At 46.0% G+C, this 24015-nt stretch overlaps 1 protein-coding gene across 4 annotated transcripts in view; it reads left to right on the top strand.

Annotated features, from left to right (window-relative positions):
- The window catches only part of rtkna (rhotekin a), a 236689-nt gene that overhangs the window by 68840 nt on the left and 143834 nt on the right, over window positions 1-24015 (top strand). For all 4 annotated transcript variants that reach the window (XM_063045173.1, XM_063045172.1, XM_063045171.1 and 1 more), the window contains 2 exons: window positions 4770-4864; window positions 8258-8364. In XM_063045173.1, coding sequence (XP_062901243.1) covers window positions 4770-4864; window positions 8258-8364 — 202 coding nt within the window. The remainder of the gene's footprint in view (window positions 1-4769; window positions 4865-8257; window positions 8365-24015) is intronic.

Genomic DNA, 24015 nt, shown 5'->3' with positions numbered 1-24015 from the left:
CCAGTGTGAGATCTGACACTTGACCAGGTTCATTTCCCAATACCAAATCAAGTATAGCCTCTCCTCTTGTAGGGTTATCTACATACTGTGTCAAAAAACCTTCCTGAACACACCTAACAAACTCCACCCCATCTAAACCCCTTGCTCTAGGGAGATGCCAGTCGATATTTGGGAAATTAAAATCTCCCATCACGACAACTCTGTTATTATTACACCTTTCCAGGATCTGTTTCCCTACCTGCTCCTCGATATCCCTGTTACTATTGGGTGGCCTTTTAAAAAATACCCAGTAAAGTTATTGACCCCTTCCTGTTCCTAACCTCCACCCACAGAGACTCCGTAGACAATCCCTCCATGACATCCTCCTTTTCTGATAACACTGCCACGCTCCGACCTCCTTTGCCTTCCTCCCTGTCCTTTCTGAAACATCTAAAACCAGGGACTTGAAGTAACCATTCCTGTCCCTGAGCCATCCAAGTCTCCGTAATGGCCAGCAGATCATAGCTCCAAGTACTGATCCACGCTCTAAGCTCATTCGCTTTGTTCACAATACTCCTTGTGCTAAAATAGACACATCTCAAACCTTCGGTCTGAGCGTGTCCCTTCTCTATCACCTGCCTATCCTCCCTCTCACACTGTCTACAAGCTTTCTCTATTTGTGAGCCAACTGCCTCTTCCTCCGTCTCTTCAGTTTGGTTCCTACCCTCAACAATTCTAGTTTAAACTCTGCCCAGTAGCCTTAGCAAACCTCCCGGCCAGGATACTTTATACTTTATGGTTGCCAAACAACTGATGTACAATCATCACAGCGATATTTGTTTCTGTGCTTCATGCTCCCTGGAGTACAAATCAATAGTAAGTATTAAAAATTTAAATTATAAATCATAAATTGAAAATAGAAAAGGGAAAGTAAAGTAGTGCAAAAAAACCGAGAGGCAGGTCTGGGTATTTGGAGGGTATGGCCCAGATCCGGGTCAGGATCCGTTCAGCAGTCTTATCACAGTTGGAAAGAAGCTGTTCCCAAATCTGGCCGTACGAGTCTTCAAGCTCCCGGAGGGAAGAGGGATGAAAAGTGTGTTGGCTGGGTGGGTCGCGTCCTTGATTATCCTGGCAGCACTGCTCTGACAGCGTGCAGTTTAAGGTGAGTCCAAGGACGGAAGATTGGTTTGTGATATGTGCTGCGCCATGTTCACGATCTTCTGCAGCTTCTTCCGGTCTTGGACAGGACAAATTCCATACCAGGTTGTGATGCACCCTAGAAGAATGCTTTCTACGGTGCATATATAAAATTAGTGAGGGTTTTAGGGGACAGGCCAAATTTCTTTAGCTTTCTCAGGAAGTAAAGGCGCTGGTGGGCCTTCTTGGCAGTGGACTCTGCTTGGTTGGACCAAGTCAGGTCATTTGTGATATTGACCTGAGGAATTTAAAGCTTTTGACCTGGGAATAAAGATACTGGTCCCCCTGGGATTGAAGTGCAACCCATCCTTTTTGTACAGGTCACACCTGCCCCTGCTCCAATCCCTCAGTCACACATTTATCCTCCACCTCACTCTATTCCTATACTCACTGTCACGTGGCACAGGCAGCAATCCCGAGATTACTACCTTTGAGGTCCTGCTTCTCAACTTTCTTCCTAACTCCATGTAGTTTTTTTTCAGGACCTCCTCCTTTTTCCTACCTATGTCATTGGTACCAATATGTACCACGACCTCTGCCTGTTCTCCCTCCCACTGCAGGATATCTTGGACGCGATCTGAAACATCTCGGACCCTGGCACCTGGGAGGCAGACTACCCTCTGCGCTTCTTTCCTGCGTCCATAGAATCGCCTGTCTGACCCCCCTAACTATAGAGTCGCCTATCACTATTGCCTTCCTCTTCCTTTCCCTACCCTTTTGAGCCACAGGGCTGGACTCTGTGCCAGAGGCACGGCCACTGTTGCTTTCCCCAGGTGGGCTGTCCCCCGCAACAGTACTCAAACAGGAGTACCTATTGTCAAGGGGTACAGCCACAGGGGTACTCCCTAGCACCTGACTCTTCCCCTTCCCCCTCCTGACTGTGACCCACTTGTCTGTCTCCCGTGGCCTCGGTGTGACCACCTGCCTATAACTCCTTTCTATCACCTCCTCGCTCTCCATGACCAGGCAAAGGTCATTGAGCTGCATCTCCAGTTCCCTATCTCGGTCTCTCAGGAGCTGCAGCTCGACACACCTGGTGCAGATATGGCCATCCGGGAGGCTGGGAGACTCCAGGACCTCCCACATCCAACACCAAGCACAGAAAACTGGCCTCACACACATACTTCCATTCCACAAATAACACAGGTAAACCTACCTCGCCTCGTCCCGTTACCGCCTAAGCCCGTTGAGCCAAAGCCCTATCACTCTGCTGCCTCTCACTCAACTGTCCGCTGGATATGGCGGTCTTCTTTTTAAATCTTTCGTGCTCTACTGGCTGACGTCACGCGCCTGCAGTCTTGCCTCTCTTTTACCCCGAGTGGTAAAAACTGGCTTGGCTCCGAACATCAGCCATTCACTCGCAGCCTTCTTGCTCCGAATCAAAACCTGTGGCAGATTCCTTGCCTTTTTAAACCTTTTGCGCTCTACTGGCTGATGTCACGCGCCTGCGCAGTCTTGCCTCTCGGCTCTTGAACTCAATTCCACAATTGATGAAGGCCAATACACCATACGCCTTCTTAACCACAGAGTGAACCTGCGCAGCTGCTTTTAGTGTCCTATGGACTCAGACCCCAAGATCCCTCTGATCCTCCACACTGCCAAGAGTCTAACCATTAATACTATATTCTGCCAGCATATTTGACCGACCAAAATGAACCACTTCACACTTAACTGGGTTGAACTCCATCTGCCACTTCTCAGCCCTGTTTTGCATCCTATCAATGTCCCACTGTAACCTCTGACAGCTCTCCACACTATCCACAACACCCCCAACCTTTGTGTCATCAGCAAATTTATTAACCTATCCCTCCACTTCCTCATACAGGTCATTTATAAAAACCAGAAAGAGTAGGGGTCCCAGAACAGATCCCTGAGGCACACCACTGGTCACCAACCTCCATGCAGAATATGACCCCGTCTACAACCACTCTTTGCCTTCTGTGGGCAAGCCAGTTCTGGACATAGAATGTCAAAATAATCAGTCACAACAGAGACCCCTGTGGAACACCATGAGTCACTGGCAGCCAACAGAAGAGGCTCCCTTTATTCCCGCACTTTGCCTCCTGCCAATCAGCCACTGTTGTATCCATGCTGTCCTGTAATACCTTAGGCTTGTAGCTTGTTAAGCAATCTCATATGTGGCACCTTGTCAAAGACCTTCTGAAAACTCAAGTACATCAACCAATTCTCTTTTGTCTATTCTACTTGAAATTTCTTCGAAGAATTTCAACAGATTTTCCAGGCATGATTTTCCCTTGAGGAAACCATGCTGATTATGGCCTGTTTTATAATGTTTGTGGTGTTAGTGGAGTACAGGTGCATGGTTACCTGAAAGTGGGGTCACTGGCAGACAGGGAGTTGAAAAGCAGCTTTCAGCATGCTGACCTTCAGTCAGGACACTCAGTACAGAAGTTGGGAGTTTACATCACAGTTATAAATTGGGGAGGCTGCATTTGGATTAATGTGTTCAGTTTTGGTCACCCTACCATAAATTGGAAGGAGTGCAGAGTAGATTTCCAATTATGTTGCCAGGACTTAAGGGACTGAATTATAGGGAGAGATCGAACAGTCTTGGAATTCATTCACTGGAGCACAAGAGTGATTTGCAGAGGTGTCTAAAACCATGGAGGCACAGGTAGCTTTAATGCACTCGGTCTTTTCTCCCAAGATTAAGGAGTCAAGAACTGCAGGGCATTGAAAAATGAGAAGGGGAAGTATATATTAGGAACTCGAGGGATAACTTTTATTCAGTTGACCCTCAAGTTAACTTCTTTTGAGTTACCCTTGAGTTAACTAAATGAATTGCCAGAGGACGTGGTTGAGGAGGTACATTAACAACTTTTAGAACAGAGAACACAGATATGTACAGCACCTTGACCCACATTGTTGTGCTGAACTAATTTTAACTCGTACTTAATGCCTAACAAAACTCATTTCTTCTACCTACGCAATGTCCATTTAGAAGGATATGAGCCAAACTCAGGCAAATGGGACTGGGCTCCAATGACCTTGCACAAGCACTTGACTCACCAAGGTGCAGGTGAAGAGTGTTAGTACAGATGGTAATTATTGGCACTGTCCAATGGGCCTGTTTCTGTGACGTATGATACTTTGGCTGTGAGGCCGACTGGATTCGACAAGGTGATGATTTATGGCAACCAGAGAGATGAGGTGTAGAGGCTGATCGATCTGAAGCAGAGGCAGTGAAGGACACAATTCCAGCTGAAACCTTCAGGGGAAATTAATTATTACTGGAAATTTGACAGCTGTTGAGAAAGTGGGTGTGTGTGTGCCATTTGGACCTATCTAACAAAGAGGCTTTGTATTTGCAGACTGCTGGAGCAACTCAGAGTTGAAGAGCATCTGTGGAGGCGAAAGAATGTTCCTCATTCAGTGTCTCATCCCTTTGTTGTCTTCTTGACCTGAGAATTCCTCTAGGAGTTTGGTTTTTACTCCAGTTTCCAGATCAGCAGAGTCTTTCTTGGGTCTCTGGGCTTGCAGCATGTGAATGTGGGTTTTAAGTGTGTGTGCTCAGTGAGTGCAGGGCAGAAAAGTTACTTAAAATGCATCTCCTTTCTTACCTCAAATTACAGGGGCCCAAAATATCACCTTTTAGCCCACACCAGCCTGTCTCTTTCAGTGGTCCACAGCAGTTTCCGAACACACAGTCTCAAGGTTGTCGGAAGTGGTAAGTTTCATTCTTTGTCTCACTGTCTCACTTTCTAATGCTTTTTCTGCTTTTCTGTCCATATCTTCCTCACAGCTTATCTTATAGAGCAAAACAGCACAAGTACCGGCCCTTCAGCCCAAAGAGACCATGCCGTGACAGAAGCTTATCAATTGTGAAAGACAGATAAGATAGAGAGTCAGAACCTCTTAACCTAGGGTGGAAATATTAAATACCAAAGAGCACGAAATAGTAAAGGGGGAAGTTTAAATCAGATTTGCTTTAAGATACGGTCATAGTCTCAGCACAGAAATGGGCCCAGCTGGCCCATGCTGGCCAAAGATGCCCCGTTCAAGATGGTTCCATTTGTGTGTATTTGGCCCAAAGTTCTGAACCTTCCCAATCCATATACATATCCATATGTCCTTAAAAAGTTGTTATTGTATTTGCCTCAAACTCTTCCTCTGGCAGCTCACTCCATATGCACACTACAAATTGGGTAAAATAAGTTGTCCCTCAAGTTCCAGTTGTAACTCACTGTAAACCTATACTATCTAGTTCCTGATTCCCCAACCCTGAGGAAAAAAGAATTCATTCACCCCTCAAAAAGTGGTGCTAAATTGTACTGTTCAGGGTTTATTCAAGAAGTGAATGGTTGAAGGGAAGTCTGGTGATGTGGGACAACAAGCTCTATACTTCCTGTGCAATAGTATGACGGTCTGGCCTGGGTGGTGGGAAACTTTGAAGATGGATGTTGTCTTCTTGAGTTAGTGTTACTTGTAGCTGCTACTGATGGTGGGAAATAATGTGCTTGTGGTGAATTGGGCAGAGTCCAATACTGTCTGCAGTTTACCACATTCCTTGGAACGTTGAAAGATTGAATTCATAATTAGCTCGGCCTTAGAAGACAGGGGTGGGAGACAGACATTTGCTCTCTCCTGTCAACATAAGAACATAAGAAATAGGAGCAGAAGTAGACCATTCGGCCCATTGAGCCTGCCCCGCCATTCAATAAGATCATGGCTGATCTGTCCGTAAACTCAGCTCCATCCTTTTCCCCATAACCCTTAATTCCCCTACTGTGTAAAAAATCTATCTAACTGTATCTTAAATATACTTAGTTAAATATATTCAACTGCTTCCCTGAGAAGAGAATTCCACAGATTCACCACTCTCTGGGAAAAATAGTTTCTCATCTCCATCCTAAATCTTCTCCCTGAATCTTGAGGCAATGTCCCCTAGTTCTAGTCTCACCTACCAATGGAAACAACTTTCCTACGTCTATCTTATCAATCCCTTTCAAAATTTTGTATGTTTCTATAAGATTCCCTCTCATTCTTCTGAATTCCAGAGAGTATAGTCCCAGGCAACTCAATCTCTCCTCATAGGTTAACCCCTTCATCCCTAGAATCAAACTGTTGAACCTCCTCTGCACTGCCTCCAAAGCCAGTATATCCTTCCTCAAGTATGCAGACCAGAACTGCACGCAGTACTCCAGGTGCGGCCTCACCAGTACCCTGTATAGTTGCAGCATGACCTCCCTGCTCTTGAATTCAATCCCTCTGGCATTTGCCTTCTTAATAACCTGTTGTACCTGCAAACCAACTTTTTGCGATTCATGCACAAGCACTCCCGAGTCCCTCCGCACAACAGCATGCTGCAATCTTTCACCATTTAAATTATAATCTGCTCTTCTGTTATTCCTTCCAAAGTGGATGATCTCGCATTTACCAACATTGTATCCCATCTGCCAGACCTTAGCCCACTCACTTAACCTATCTCTATCCGTCTGCAGACTCTCCACATCCTCTGTACAATTTACTTTTCCACTCAGCAAATTTTGCTATGCTACACTCAGTCCAACTGGAGAAACACCCATTTATACCAACTCTCTGCCTTCTATTGGTTAACCAATCCACTATCCATGCCAATACACTTCCTCCGACTCCATGCATCTGAATCTTATTTATAGGTCTCTTGTGTGGCACTTTATCGAACACCTTCTGGAAATCCAAGTATATAACATCCACCTGGTCCCCTCTATCCACTGCACTCATGCTGTCCTCAAAGAACTCCAGTAAGTTCATCGAACAGGACCTGCCCTTTCTGAATCCATGCTGCGTCTGTCTAACGGAACCACTCCTTAATAAATGTTTTGCTATTTCTTCCTTAATGACAGCTTCAAGTATTTTCCCCAACTACTGTTACTCTCTGCCCGTCTCTCTCTTGCTCCCTGTCTCTTGTATATATATCCCGTCTCTCTATATCTATATCTACCCCTCCCCCTCCCCCTCCCTCTCTTTCTCTCTCTCTGTCTCCCCTCCCTCTCTCCCATCACTGGCTCTCTCTTGCTCTCTCTCAAACACAAAATAATCTGCAGATGCTGGGGTCAAAGCAAGACTCACAACACGCCGGAGGAACTCAGCAGGTCGGGCAGTATCCGTGGAAACGTTTCGGGCCGGAACCCTTCGTCAGGACTGAAGAGGGAGGGGGCAGAGGCCCTATAAAGAAGGTGGGGGGAGGGTGGGAAGGAGAAGGCTGGTAGGTTCCAGGTGAAAAACCAGTAAGGGGAAAGATAAAGGGAGTGAATAGGGGAGGCAGTGAGACAGGGAGAGAGAGAATGAGACAGGAAGCGAGAGACAGGGGAGGGAGAGATGGGCGAGGGAGGGACGGGTAATTTCCGGTAATTCCCTCCCCCTCCCTTCCTTTATCCCTATTTCACTCTGCCCCCTCCCCCAGCTGCCTATCACTTCCCTCATGGTTCTGCCTCCTTTTACTACCCATTGTGTTTTCCTTCTTCATCTTTCCTGCCTATCCCCTCCCTGCTTCCCCTCTCGCCCCCACCCCTTTGTCTTTCCCCTTACTGGTTTTTCACCTGGAACCTACCAGCCTTCTCCTTCCCACCCTCCCCCATCTTCTTTATAGGGTCTCTGCCCCTTCCTTCTTCAGTCCTGACGAAGGGTTTCGGCCCGAAACATCGATCGATCTTTTCCACTGATGCTGCCCGACCTGCTGAGTTCCTCCAGTGTGTTGTGAGTGTTGCTCTCGCTCTCTCCCCCATCTCTCTCTCTCCATCTGATCTCTCTCTCTCCCTCTCTCTCCCCCTCCACCCCCTCCCACTCCCCCTCTCTCTGCCCCCCTCTGACCCTCTCTCCGCCCCCTCTCTCTGCCCCCCTCAGCCCCTCTCTCTCTGTCCCCTCTCTCCTCCTTTTCTGTCCTCCCTCTCTCTCCCCCTTACCTGTCTCCCCCTCACTCTGTCTCCCCGTCTTCTCTCTCCCTGCCCTCTCTCTCTCCCTCCCCCTCTCGCCCCCTGCCCTCTCTCTCTCCCCCTCCCCCCTTTCCGCCGTCTCTCGCTCACGTCAGGCTCGTACGTTCTTCCACCTCTCTCTCTCTCTCTCTCTCTCTCTCTTGCAGAGGAGTGTTCCTTCTGGTTGCCTCTCTATGGCAGTATCTGTTGCCGCCTAACCGCGCAGCCTCGGTGTATGACACAGCATGTGAATACAGGTGTTTTAAACCTGCAGGTGAGTGTACGTGTTCTCATACCTGTACAGGCCATTCATCCCACCTTGTCTATGGACTGTCGAGGAACCAGCTCTGCTCATCCCAGTTACCACGATTTCCTCTGGGATCTTGTTGTGTTGTCTGTGCGGTTTGTGCTGTTGTGTGTGTCTGTGCCATGTGTGGTTTGTCTGCTGGGTATTTTGGGCACGCTGTGTTGGAGCTGGAATATGTGGAAACTCCCGTGGGCTGCCCCAGCACAAGAAGTCATTGAGAAGTACAGCATCTGACCCACCTGATCTGTGCCGAACCATTTAAAATGCTGCACTGGGACAATAATGCTCTATATCCCTACTCTCCATGTACCTGTTCAAACTTCGCCTAAGGATTGAGATTGAGCAAACATGCACCACTTGTGCTGGCAGCTCAGTCCAGACTCTCAACCCTCTAAGTTAAGTAGTTTCCCCTCAAGTTTCCCTTAAACATTTCACCTTTCACCCTTAACCTCTGGTTGTAGTCCCGCCTGTCCTCAGCAGAAAAAGTTTGTTTGCATTCACCCCTCATAATTTTTATATACCTGTAATCAAACCTCTTAACCTATTTAATCTTTCCTTATAACTCATGTCCTCCAGACCCACCAACATTCATGTCAATTTTATCTGTACCCTTTCAATCTTATTTACATCTTTCTTGTAGGTACAGTGGTGCCAGAGAGTTGTGAACCCTCTAGAATTTTCACTATTTCTGCATAAATATGACATAAAAGTTGATCAGATCTTTACGCCTAAAACTAGGTAAAGAGAACAAAATGAAATAAATAACACCAAAATCATTATACTTGTTCATTTATTTATTGAGAAAAATGACATGTATTTATTGGAAAAAGTATGCGAACCTTTGCTTTCAGTAACTGGTGTGAACCCCTTGTACCACAATAACTTCAACCAAACATTTCCAGTAACTGTTGATCAGTCTTGCTCATTAGCTTGGAGGAATTTTGGGCCATTACTCCTTACAAAACTGCTTCAACTCTGGGATGTTGGTGGGCTTTCTTGCACGAACTGCTTGCTTCAGGTCCTTCCACAACATTCCTATAGGATTGAGGTCAGGACTTTGACTCGGCCATTCCAAAACAGGAATTTTCTTCTATGTAAACTACTCTGTTGTTGATTTACTCTTGTCTTTCAGATCATTGTCTTGATGCATTATTCAACTTCTATTAAGCTTCAGGTGATGGACTGCTACACTGACATTCTCCTGTAAAATGTCTTGATACAAATTTGAATTCATTGTTCCCTCAATGGTTGCAAGCTGTCCAGGCCCTGAGGCAGAAAGCAGCCCCAGATCATGATGCTCCTTCACCGTGCTTCACGGTTGGGATGAGTTTTTGGTGTTGGTGTGCAGTGTCCTTTTTCTTCCAAACATAGCAGTCTTCATTTCTGCTAAAACGTTCAACTTTTATCTCATCTGTCCACAGTGTGTTGTTCCATAAGTGTTGTGGAACATCCAGGTGGTCTTTTGCAAACTTGAGACGTGCAGCAATTTTTTTTTTGAGAGCAGCAGTTTCCTCCATGGTGTCCTTCCATGAACACATTACTGTTCAGTGTTTTTCTTGTAGTGGACATGAGCAGAGACTTTTGCAAGTTTTTGAGATTTCTGCAGATCCTTGGGTTCTTTTTCACCTGCTTCAGCATTGCACATTGTGCTTGGTGTGATCTTTGCAGGAATCCCACTCCTAGGGAGAGTAGCAACAGTACTGAGTTTGCTCCATTTGTAGATTCTTTCTTACTGTGGACTGATGAACATTCAGGTCTTTAGAAATGCTTTGGTAGCCTTTTCCAGCTTCATGCACGGTTCTTCTTCTAAGGTCCTCCGAAAGTTGTTTTGATCGAGGCATTGTGCACAGAAACAGATCTTTCTTGAGAAGAGCAGGCTCTGTCATTAACTTTGTGTGAATTTTTTTTATAGGGCAGGGCACCTTTACAACCCATACCTCATTGATTGGAATACCTGACTCCAAATAGCTTTTGTGGAAGGTATTACCCCAGAGGTTCACATACTTTTCCCAAAAAATGCACATATGGGATAATTTTTCTCAAATAAATGAGCAAGTCTAATATTTTTTTGTATTATTTATCTACGGGTTTTCAAACTTTCTAGCACCACTGTAGTGACCAAGACCACACATAATGCTCCAAAATGGGCCTCACGAATGTTACTGTGGAAGACATGCGCAGAATGGTGGAAGTTCCAGGTGTTAGGGGTCATGAAGTGTGTGAAGTTGCCAGTTTGTAGATTGTAGGTCCTTGGGAAAGAGAAAGGGTTGAAGGTAGATAAGTCACCTGGACCAGATGGTGTATACCCCAGTGTTCTGAAAGAGCTGGCTGAAGAGATTGTGGATCACTAGATTCCTTAATGGTTCCAGAAGACTGGAAAATTATAAATGTTGCTCCACTCTTCAAGAAGGGAGAGAGGCAGAAGAAAGGAAACTATTCCATGTAGGCCCATTGTTTCTGCTTGTTCCTGTTCCTGCATACCTTGATTCTGTTTTATTTCCCCCTGGTTCAGTCCCTTCTTATGCTCTTCACAAGCTCTTGATCTATTCAATGATTTCAAGTTCCCTGGCCCCGAGCATCTTATTTTCACTATGGATGTCCAGTCCCTATACACCTCATCCCTCACCAGGAAGGCCTGAAAGCTCTCTGTTTCCTTCTGGACACCAGACCCAAACAATTCCCCTCCACAACCAATGTCCTCCGTCTGGTGGAACTTGTCTTCACTCTTAATAATTTCTCCTTTGGCTCCTCCCACTTCCTTCAAACAAAGGTGTAGCCATTGGCACTCACAGGGGTCCCAGCTACGCCTGCCTTTTTGTCAGCTACGTGGAACAGTCTACGTTCCAAGCCTACACTGGTGTCATTCCCCAACTTCTCTTATGCCACATCGATGGCATTGCTGCTGTTTCCTGCACCCATGCAGAGCTTGTCGACTTCATCAACTCTTGCCTCCAGCTTCCACACTGACCTCAAAATTACCTGGTCCATTTCTAACACCTCCCTCCCCTTTCTCAACCTCACAGTCTCTATCTCTGGAGGCAGCTTATCCACTGATGGCCATTGCAAACCCACAGACTTTCACAGCTACCTGGACTATACCTCTTCTCACCCTGTCACTTGCAAGAACACTTCTCTCAATTCCTCTGTCTCCGCCGCATCTGGTCTCAGGAAGAGGCTTTTCATTCCAGAACAAATGAAATGTCCTCCTTCAAAGAAAGGGGCTTCCCTTCCTCCGCCATCAACTTTGCCCTCAACTGCATCTCTTCCATTTCATGCATTTCCGGCCTCATCCAATCCTCCTGCCAACCCACTAGGGATAGGAATGCTCTTGTCCTCACCTAACACCCCACCAGCCTCCGCGCCCAGCACACAATTCTCCGTAACTTCCACCATCTCCTATGGGATCCCACTACCAAGCAGATAGAAACATAGAAAACCTACAGCACAATACAGGCCCTTCAGCCCACAAAGATGTGCCGAACATGTCCCGACCTTAGAAATTACTTGGCTTACCTATAGCCATCTATTTTTCTAAGCTCCATGTACCTATCCAAAAGTCTCTTAAAAGACCCTATCGTATCCGCTTCCACCACCGTTGCTGACAGCCCATTCCACGCACTCACCGCTCTCTGCGTAAAAAAAACTTATCCCTGACATCTCCTCTGCACCTAATCCCCAGCACCTTAAACCTGTGTCCTCTTGTGATAGCCATTTCAGCCCTGGGAAAAAGCCTCTGACTATCCACATGATCAATACCTCTCATCATCTCATCCACCTCTGTCAGGTCACCTCTCATCCTCCATCGCTCCAAGGAGAAAAGGCCGAATTCACTCAACCTATTCTCATAAGGCATGCTCCCCAATCCAGGCAACATCCTTGTAAATCTCCTCTGCACGCTTTCTATGGTTTCCATATCCTTCCTGTAGTGAGGTGACCAGAACTGAGCACAGTACTCCAAGTGGGGTCTGACCAGGGTCCTATATAGCTGTAACATTACCTCTCGGCTCCTAAATTCAATTCCACGATTGATGAAGGCCAATACACTGTATGCCTTCTTAACCGCAGGGTCAACCTGCGCAGCAGCTTTGAGCATCCTGTAGACTCGAACCCCAAGATCCCTCTGGTCCTCCACACTGCCAAGAGTCTTACCATTAATACTATATTCTGCCATCATATTTGACCAACCAAAATGAAACACTTCACACTTATCTGGGTTGAACTCCATCTGCCACTTCTCAGCCCAGTTTTGCATCCTATCAATGTCCCTCTGTAGCCTCTGACAGCCCTCCACACTATCCACAACACCCCCAACCTTTGTGTCATCAGTCAATTTGCTAACCCATCCCTCCACTTCCTCATCCAGGTCATCCAGAACAACATCCGCAACCCTCCAATCCTCCAGAACCTCTCCCATCCCCATTGATGATGCAAAGATCATCGCCAGAGGCTGAACAATCTCCTCCCTCGCTTCCCACAGTAACCTGGGGTATATCTCGTCTGGTCCCGGTGACTTCGTCAAGCACCTCCGCTCCGTCCGCCACAACAGACAGGATCTCCCGGTTGCCACCCACTTCAACTCTGCTTCACATTCCCATTTGGATATGTCCATACATGGCCTCCTCTACTGCCATGATGAGGCCAAACTCAGGTTGGAGGAGCAACACCTCATATACCGTCTGGATAGTCTCCAGCCCCTTGGCATGAACATTGAATTTTCCAACTTCCGGTAATTCCCTCCCCCTCCCTTCCCCCACCCCAGTTTCACTCTGCCCCCTCCCCCAGCTGCCTATCACCTCCCTGCTTCTGCCTCCTTCTACTACCCATTGTGTTTTCCCCTATTCCTTCCTCACCTTTCCTGCCTATCCCCTCCCTGCTTCCCCTCCCCCACCCCCACCCCTTTGTCTTTCCCCTTACTGGTTTTTCACCTGGAACCTACCAGCCTTCTCCTTCCCACCCGCCCCCATCTTCTTTATAGGGCCTCTGCCCCCTCCCTCTTCAGTCCTGACGAAGGGTCTCAGCCGGAAACCTTGATTGTTCGTTTCCACGGATGCTGCCCGACCTGCTGAGTTCTTCTAGTGTGTTGTGCATGTTGCTTTGACCCCAGCATCTGCAGAGTATTTTGTGTCTACAAAACGCTTTTCTAACTTGTCTGTTCTTATCTCTCTCCAATGCTATGGTAAAGGAGAGAGAATTATGATCACTATCTCCAAGTGCTCTCCCACTGAGAGATCTGACACCTGACCAGGTTCATTTCCAATACGAAATCAAGTACAGCCTCTCCTCTTGTAGGCTTATCCACATATTGTGTCAAGAAACCTTCTTGAACACACCTAACAAACTCCAACCCATCTAACCCTTTGGTCTAGGGAGATGCCAATCGATATTTGGGAAATTAAAATATCCCATCATGACAACCCTGTTATTATTACACTTTTCCAGGATGTGTTTCCCCATCTGCTCCTCGATATCCCTGTTACTACTGGGAGGCCGATAAAAAACACCCAGTAAAGTTATTGACCCCTTCCCATTCCTAACCTCCACCCTCAGAGACTCCGTAGACAATCCCTCCATGACATCCACATTTTCTGCAGCCGTGACACTATCTCTGATCAGCAGTGCCACATCCCCACCTCTTTTGCCTCCCTCCCTGTCCTTTCTGAAACATCTAAAACCCAGCACTTGAAGTAACTATTCCTGTCCCTGAGCCATCCAAGTCTCTGTAATGGCCATCACATCATATCTCCAACTGCTGATCCGCGCTCTAAGCTCATCCGCTTTGTTCACAATACTCCTTGCATTAAAGTAGACACATCTCAAACCGTCGGTCTGAGCGCGTCCCTTCTCTATCACCTGCGTATCCTCCCTCACGCACTGTCTCCTAGCTATCTCTATTTGTGAGCCAGTCGCCTCTTTCCCAGTCTCTTCAGTTCAGTTCCCACCCCCAATTCTAGTTTAAACTCTCCCCAGTAGCCTTAGCAAACCTCCCCACCAGGATATTGGTCCCCCTGGGATTCAAGTGCAACCTGTCCTTTTTGTACAGGTCACACCTGCCCCAAAAGAGGTTCCAATGATCCAGAAATGAGACCACACCTGGAGTATTGTGTGCAGTTTTGGTCCCCTAATCTGAGGAAAGACATCTTTGCCATAGAGGGAGTACAAAGAAGGTTCACCAGATTGATTCCTGGGATGGCAGGTCTTTCATATGAAGAAAGACTGGATGAACTGGGCTTGTACTCGTTGGAATTTAGAAGATTGAGGGGGGATCTGATTGAAACGTATAAGATCCTAAAGGGATTGGACAGGCTAGATGAGGGAAGATTGTTCCCGATGTTGGGGAGGTCCAGAACGAGGGGTCACAGTTTGAGGATAGAGGGGAAGCCTTTTAGGACCGAGATTAGGAAAAACTTCTTCACACAGAGAGTGGTGAATCTGTGGAATTCTCTGCCACAGCAAACTGTTGAGGCCAGTTCATTAGCTATGTTTAAAAGGAAGTTAGATATGGCCCTTGTGGCTACAGGGGTCAGGGGGTATGGAGGGAAGGCTGGGTTCTGAGTTGGATGATCAGCCATGATCATAATAAATGGCGGTGCAGGCTCGAAGGGCCGAATGGCCTACTCCTGCACCTATTTTCTATGTTTCTATGTTTCTAAATCTGAATCCTAGCCCCCTGCTCCAATCCTCCACCTCATTGCATTCCTACTCTCACTGTCACGTGGCACAGGCAGTAATCCTGAGATTACTACCTTTGAGGTCCTGCTTCTCAACTTCTTTCCTAACTCCCTGTTGTCTTTTTTCAGGACCTCTTCCCTTTTCCTCCCTATGTCATTGGTACCAATATGTACCACGACCTCTGGCTATTTTCCCTCCAACTTGGATGCGACCTGAAACATCCCGGACCCTGGCACCTGGGAGAATTGTCTGTCTGACCCCCTAACTATGGAGTCCCCTATCACTACTGCCTTCCTCTTCCTTTCCCTACCCTTCTGAGCCACAGGGCCAGAGTACTCAAACAGGAGTACTTATTGTTCAGGGGGACAGCCACGGGGGTACTCTCTAGTACCTGACTCTTCCCCTTCCCTCTCCTGACTGTGACCCACTTGTGTGTCTCCCATGGCCTCGGTGTGACCACCTCCCTGTAACTCCTCTGTCTCACCTCCTCGCTCTCCCTGACCAGATGAAGGTCATTGAGCTGCATCTCCAGTTCCCTAACATAGTCCCTAAGAAGCTGCAGCTCGATACACCTGGTACAGATATGGCTGTCCAGGACCTCCCACATCTGACACCGAGCACAGAAAACCGGCCTCTCACACATGCTTGCTTTCTGCAATTAACACAGGTAAATCTACCTCGCCTCGTCCCATTACTGCCTGAGCCCGTTAAACCAAAGCCCTCTCACTGTGCTGCCCATTCCGAACGCTGCCTGCTGTATATGGCGGTCTTCATTTTAAACTTCTCGCGCTCTTACTGTCTGACGCCTGCGCAGTCTTACCTCACTTTACTCCGAGCAGTAAAATGCCTTTGCTCTGGAAATCCTTAGCTGTTCCACTCGCAATCTTCTTGCTCCAAATCTTTCCTTCCCTCCACTTTTCATTGGGATCACTCACCAAGCGACTTCCTTGTCCATTTGTCCCTCCCCACTGATCTCCCTCCTGGCACTTATCCTTGCAAGTGGAACAAGTGCTACACCTGCCCCTGTACCTCCTCGCTCACTACCATTCAGGGACCGCATCAGTCCTTCCAGGGGAGGCCACTCTTCGTCTGTGAGTCTGTTGGGGTCATCTACTGTATCCAGTGCACCTGGTGTGGCCTCTTGTATATCGGCGAGACCCAAAGTAGATTGGGAGACAGTTTCGCCGAACACCTGTGCCCCATTCGCTAGATCTCCCAGTGGCCATTCATTTTAATTCCACTTCCCATTCCCATTCCAACGTGTCAGTCCATGGCCTCCTCCACTGTCAGGATGAGGCCACAGTCAGGTTGGACTGGCAGGTCACCTATATTCCGTCTGGGTAGCCTCCAACCTGATGACATGAGCATTGATTTCTCGAACTCTGGTGATGTCCCCCCCTTCACCATTCCCCATTCCTTTTCCCCTCTCTCAACCTACCTCCATCCCTGCCCATCACGACCCCCTGGAGTTCCTCCCTCTCTTCTTTCTCCCACAGACTTCCACCCTCTCCTCTCAAACAACTGGTGGAAAAAAGTAGTTTCGGGCTGAAACGCCTACTGTATTTTTTTCTATAGATGCTGCCTGGCCTGCTCAGTTCCTCCAGCATTTTGTGTGTGTTGTCCTGTCCTCTCCTATTGGATTAAACCTTCTGCAGCTCTGTATCTCTTTCACCAATCAACTTACCAGCTCTTTACTTCATCCCTCCTTCCTCTCCTAGTTTCACTTATCGCCTTGTGGTTCTTCCTCCCCTCCCCCCACCTTCTTACTCTGACTTCTCATCTTTTTCTCTCCAGTCTCGATGAAGGAGCTCGGCCTGAAATGTGACTGTACTCTTTTCCATAGATGCTGACTGGCCTACTGAGTTCCTCCAGCATTTTGTGTGCGTAGCTTGGATTTCCAGCCTCTGCTGATTTTCTTTTGTTTGTGAAAGGAAAATACAGGCCAGTTAGTCTGATCTCAGTGTTTGGGAAGATGCTGGAGTCAATTACTTGATGAGGTCTCAGGGTACTTGGAGGCACATGATAAAATAGGCCATAGGCAGGGTTTCCCCAAAGAAAAATCTTGCCTGACAAATCTGTTGGAATTCTTTGAGGAAATAACAAGCAAAAGACAAGGAGAATCTGTTGATGCTCTGTATTTGGATTTGCTGAAGACCTTTGACAAGGTGCCACACATGAGGTTGCTTAACAAGCTGTGAGCCCATATTATTAAAGGGAAGATTCTAGCATGGATTGAGTTGTTGACAGCCAGTACCTAATGATGTTCCACAGGTGTCTGTTGGGACCGATTCATTTTATGTTATATGTTAATGATGGAATTGATGGCTTTGCTGCAAAGTTTGCAGACGATATGAAGATTGGTGGAGGAGCAGGTAGTTTTGAGGAAGTAGAGAGGCTACAGAAGGACTTAGACAGATTAGGAGAAAGGGCAAAGAAGTGGAAGATGTAATACAGTATCGGAGAGTGTATGGCCATGCACTTCGGTAGAAGAAATGAAAGGGTTGGCTATTTACCGAATGGAGAGAGAACACAAAAAAATGGAAGAGCAACCAGACTTGGGAGTCCTTGTGCAAGATTCCCGAAAGGTTAATTTGCAGGTTGAGTCCATGGTGACGAAGTCAAATGCAGTGTTAGCATTCATTTCAAGAGGACTAGAATATAAAAGCAAGGTTGTAATGTTGAGACTTTATTAGGCATTTTCACTTGGAGTATTGAGAGCAGGTTTGGGCCTCTTCTCTTAGAAAGGATGTGCTGAAACTGGAGAGAGTTCAAAGGAAGTTCATGAAAATGATTCCCAGATTGAACAGTTTGTCGCATAAAGAGCGTTTGGTGGCGCTGGGCTTGTATTCACCAGAATTCAGAAGAATGAGGGGTGAACTCATTGAAACCTATCAAATATTGAAAGGCCTCGATAGAGTGCATGTGGAGAGGATGTTTCCTATGCTGGGAGAGTCTAAGAACAGAGGACAATTTCAGAATAGAGGAACGTCCTTTTAGAACAGAGATGAGGGGAAATTTCTTTAGCCAGAGAGTGGCGAATCTGTGGAATTCTTTGCCACAGGCAGCTGTATGTGTATTTAAGGCAGAGTTTGATTGATTGGACAGGGTATGAAGGGATACAGGCAGAAGCCAGGAGACTGGGGCTGAGAGGAAAATTGGATCAGCCATGATGTCCACTATCTCATTGGAACTTCTGTGTACTGATTAAGGAAACTTTCCTGAACACATTTGACAAACTCTAACACATCTAGTCCTTTTACAGTCAATACGTGGAAAGTTAAAGTCACCTACTCTAACAACCTTATGTTTCTTGCAACAGTCTGTGATCTCTCTACAAATTTGTTGGCTGGCCTTTAATATAACCCCATTAACGTGATCATATCCTTCTTATTTTTGAGTTCCACTCATAACGCTTCACTAGTCAAGTTCTACAGTGTGCCCTGAGTGAGCCTGGCTGTGACATTTTCCTTGACTGGTGACACCACCCCTCCCCCTTTAATCCCTCCTGTTCTGTCACGTCTAAAACAACACATCGTTGGGTTGTGATGGTTGTTAATGGAAATTACACTTTCACCGCATGTGATAAATTAATGAATCTGAATCTTTGTTTTGGTGGTTAAAGTAATTTATCTCATTATCAATCTTTCCAACTTTCTGTCATTCACTTCCCCTTTCTCATCGGAACTGGCTGTTTTAACCGAAGTCTGTGTGACCTTTGGCTGAGCAATATTCTGTCTCCGTTAGTAGAACCCCACCTGGGTATTTTCATCAATCCAGCTATAAACATTGCAGGCAGAGTTACACAGTACAGGGACAGGCCCTTCACCCATCTCAATCATGCTAACTATTGCCCTGTGATCTGGTCACATCTGCCTGTATTTGGCTATAGCCCGCTAAATCTCTCATCCATCTATTATCCAGCTGCCTCGTGGACCAGTCCTTTCCTTCTGCATAAGTATTTTGAAACCAACAGGATTATGATCACTGGTCCCAAAGTGTTCCCCCACTGACAACTCAGTCACTGAGGTGTGCGATGGAGCAGAGGGACTTAGAGGGACACGGTTCATTGCAAGGTGGACAGGGTGGTGTAAAAGCTGGTCAGCACACTCTCCTCCTTCAGTTACGTTGCAGATGTAGATCTCGTTCATGACGCCACATTTAGAGTATGGTGTATGGATTTGCTCAGCTCGTTATAGGAAAGACCATGACACAGGAGCAGAATTAGGTCATTTGGCCCGTTGAGTTTGCTCCGCCATTCAATCACGGCGGATCCTTCTTTCTCCCTCCTCAGCTTCAATCCCGGGCCTTTTCCCTGTAACCTTTGGTGCCATGTCCAATTAAGAACCTATCAATCTCTGCCTTAAAAACACCCAACAACCTGGACTCCACAGCTGCACGTGGCAACAAATTCCACAAATTCACCACCTATTGGCTAAAGAAATTTCTCCGCATCTTTGTTTTAAATGGATGCCCCTCTATCCTGAGGCTGTGCCCTCATGTCCTAAACTCCCCCACCACAGGAAACATCCTTTCCACATCTACTCTGTCTAGGCCTTTCAACATTCAAAAGGTTTCAATGAGATCCTCCTCATCCTTCTAAATTTCAATGATAGAGTGGTGTCCTTTTAAAACAGAGATGTGGAGAAATTTCTTCTGCCAGTGGGTGGTATATTTGTGGAGTTTGTTACCACAGGTAGCTGTGGAGGCCAGATCTTTGGGTGTACTTAAGGCAGAGACTGACAGTTTCTTGACTGGACATGGTATCAAAGGTTACGGGGAGAAGCCAGGGAGTGGGGCTGAGGAGGGGATTAAAAAAAAGGATCATCCGTGAGTGAATGGTGGAGCAGACTCGATGGGCCAAATGGCCTAATTCTGCTCCTATGTCTTATGGTATTATGAAATTGATGGGTTTCTGGCCAAGTTTGCAAATGATACAAAGATAGATCGAGCAGCAGGTAGTGTTGATGAGAGAGGGTTCAGAAGGACTTTGACAGATTAGGAGAATGGACAAAGAAGTGACATATAGAATGCAGTGTCAGGAAGTGTATGGCCATGCAATTTGGTAGAAGAAGTCAAAGTGTAGACTATTTTCTCAATGGAGAGAAAATTCAAACGTCCGAGGTTCAAAAAGACTTGCAAGGCCTTATACAGGATTCCCTAGAGTAAATTTGCAGGCTGCTTCGGTGGTGAGGAAGGCAAATGAAATGTTCGCTTTCATTTTAAGAGGACTGGAATATAAAAGCAAGGATGTAATGGTGAAGCATAATGAAGCAATGGTCAGGCATCTCTTGCAGTATTGTGAGCAGTTTTGGGCTCCTTATCTAAGAAAGGATGTGCTGACGTTGGAGAGGGTTCCGAGCAGGTTCATGAAAATGATTCCGGGATTGAAAGGCCTATCAAATGAGGAGAATTTTATAGCTTTCAGCCTTTACTCACTAGAGTTCAGGAGAATGAGAGGGGATCTCATTGAGAACTATCGAATATTGAAAGGCTTGACAGAATGGATATGGAGAAGAATTTTACAATATATAGGAGCAGAATTAGGCTATTTAGCCCATCGAGTCTACTCCGCCATTTCATCATGGCTGATCCAATTTTCCTCTCAGCCTCAATCTCTTGCTTTTGCCCAGTAGCCCTTCATGACCTGACCAATCAAGAACCTATCAACCTCTGCCTTAAATATATATAAAGACAGTGTCCACAGCTGCCTGTGGCAAAGAATTCCACAGATTCACCACTCTCTGGGTGAAGAAATTCCTCCTCATCTCCATTTTAAAAGGATGCCCCTCTATTCTGAATCTGTGGCCTCTGGTTTTAGATGCTCCCACCAGAGGAAACATCCTTTGCACATGAACTCTATCAAGCCCTTTCACCATTTGATAAGTTTCAATGAGGTCATCCCTCATTCTTCTGAATTCTAGTGAATACAGTCTTTGTGCCATCAAACGCTCTTCAGATGACAAGCCATTCAATCCTGGAATTCTTTATTTGAAACTCCTTTGAACCCTCTCCAGTTTCAGCAAATCCTTTCAAAGATAAGGTCCCAAAGTTGCTCACTGTACTACAAGTGAGGCCCTCACCACTACTTTATAAAGTTTCAACACCACATTGCTGCTTTTATATTCTAGTCCGCTTGAAATGAATGCTAACATTCTATTTGCCTTCCTCACTACAGACTCAACTTGCAAATTAAACTTAATGGAATCCTACGCAAGGACTCCCATGTCCCTTTACACCTCAGTCTTTCATGTTTCAATCTGTTTATTTCTTCTACCAAAATGCATTATCATACACTTCCCACGCTGTACTCCATCTGCCATTTCTTTGCCCATTTTCCTCATCCGTCTACGTCTTTCTATAGCCTCTCTTCTTCTTCAAAGCTGCCTGCTCATCTATCTATCTTCATATCATCTGCAAACTTTGCAACAAGGCCATCATCCAAATCATTGACATATAGCATAAAAAGAAGCGGTCCCAACACGGACCCCTGTGGAATACCACTAGTCACCAGCAGCCAACCAGAAAAGGCTCTATTTATTTGCACTGCTTGCCTCCTGCCAATCAGCCACTATTTTATCCATGCTAGAATCTCTTCTGTAAAACCATAGCCTGTTAAGCAGCCTCATGTGTGGCACCTTGTCAAAGGCCTTCTGAAAATCCAAGTACACAGCATTAATTGATTCTTCTTTGTCTATCCTGCTTGTTATTTCCTCAAAGAATTCCAACAGATTTGTCAGGCAAGATTTTCCCTTGAGGAAAGCCTGCTCACTATGACCAATTTTGTCATGTGCCTTCAGGTACTCTGAGGCCTCATTGTTAATAATCGACTCCAACATCTTCCAAACCACTGAGGTCAGACAAATTGGCTCCTAGTTTCCTTTCTTCTGCCTCCCTCCTTTCTTGAAGAGTCAAGTGACATTTGCAATTTTCCAGTATTCCGGAAACATTCCAAATCTACTGGTTCTCTACTGGATCGCCTCCATGATCTCTTCAGCCACCTCTTTCAGAACTCTGGGGTATACACTATCTGGGACAGTTGACTTATTTACCTTCAGGCCTTTCAGTTTCCCAAGAACCCACATTCTAGAAATTGTAACTTTATGCACTTCATGACCCCGGACACCTGAAACTTCGACCACACTGCGAGTGTCTTCCACACTAAAGACTGATGCAAAATACTTATTCAGTTCGTCCACCATTTCATTGTCCCCTATTAATACATCTCTAGCATCATTTTCCAGTGGTCCGATAATCACTAGCACCTCTCTTTTACACTTTAAGTATCTGAAGAAACTTTCGGTATCCTCTTTAATATTATCGGCTGGCTTACTTTCGTATTCCATCTTTACTTTCTTAATGACTTTTTTAGTTGCATTCTGTTGGTATTTAAAAGCTTTCCAATCCTCTTACTTCCCACTAACTTTTGCTGTATTATATGCCCTCTCTTTGGCTTTTATGTTGGTTTTGACTTCTCTTGTTGGCCACGTTTGTATCATCTTTCCTTTAGAAATCATCTTCCTCTTTGGGCTGTATATGTCCTGTGTTTCCGAATTGCTTCCAGAAACTCCATCCATTACTGCTCTTCTATCATCCCTGCCTGTGTTCTTTTCCAATCGATTTTGGCCATCTCCTCTCTCATCCCTCTGTAATTCTCTTTACTGCACTGTAATACTGATTTATCTGACTTTAGCTTCTCCTTCTCAAATTTTAGGGTGAATTTGATTACCTTGTGATCACTGCCACTAAGGGTTATTTTACCATAAGGTGCCTAATCAATTCTGATTCATTGCACAACACCCACTCTGGAGCAGCTGATCTCCTAGTAGGCTCAACGACGAGCTGCTCTAAAAAGCCATCTCATAGGCACTCTAGAAACTCCCCCTCCTGGAATCCAGCACTAACCTGATTTTCCCAATCTACCTGCATATTGAAGCCCCCATGACTTCTGTAACTTTGCCCATTTGGCATGCATTTTCTATCTCCCATTGTAATTTGCAGGCCACATCCTTGCTACCGTTTGGAGGTCTGTATACATCTTCCATCAGGGTCTTTTTAGCCTTGCAGTTCCTTAGCTTGATCCACAATGATTCAACACCTTCCGACCCTATGTCACCTCCTAATGATTTAATTTCAATTTTTACCAACAGAGCAATGCCACCCCCTCTGCCTTCCTGCCTGTCCTTTCAATACAATGTGTATCCTTGGACATTAAGCTCCCAACTATAATCTTTCAGCCATGATTCAGTGATGCCTACAACATTATACATGCCAATCTGCAACTATGCTGCAAGTTCATCTGCCTTATTTTGTAGTACTGCACGCATTGAAATACAACACCTTCAGTCCTATAGTCACCCTTTTCGATCTTGTATGCCTTTTATGTTGCAACTCCTCCTTTGACTGCGATTTTGCCCCATCACCAACCTCTCCTCACTACATATTGCCTCTGTTTGTAAACCAGCTACCTCATATTCAGCGCTATCATCCGCCTTTCCTATGATGCTTCTTGCATTGAAATATACGCAGCTCTTGACACTAGGTGCACCATGATGAACCTTTTGAATCCTTACTTGCCTGAGGTCTGACCAACATCTGCCCCCACAATGTCTCCACCAACTGTTCTGACACTCTGGTTCCCATCCCCCTTCAACTCTAGTTTAAACCCCACCATGCAGCATTAATAAACCTTCCCACTAGGATATTAGACCCCCTCCAGTTCAGGTGCAAACCGTCGCTTCTGTACAGGTCCCAGATCCCCTGGAATAAAGCATAACGATCCTAAAACCTTATACCCTTCCTCCTACCCCAACTGCATAGCGAAGTATTAAACTGTATGATCTTCCTCATTCAGGCCACATTAGCACATTGTACAGGTAGCAGTCCTGACTTCACAACCCTGAAGGTCCTGCCCTTTAATTTATCACCCAAGTCCCTGATCTCCCTGTGTAG

This window comes from Mobula hypostoma, chromosome 4, assembly GCF_963921235.1.
Source record: "Mobula hypostoma chromosome 4, sMobHyp1.1, whole genome shotgun sequence".
NCBI lineage: Eukaryota > Metazoa > Chordata > Chondrichthyes > Myliobatiformes > Myliobatidae > Mobula > Mobula hypostoma.
Note: the sequence above shows the minus strand (reverse complement) of the source record. Positions and strands in the feature narration are given on the sequence as shown.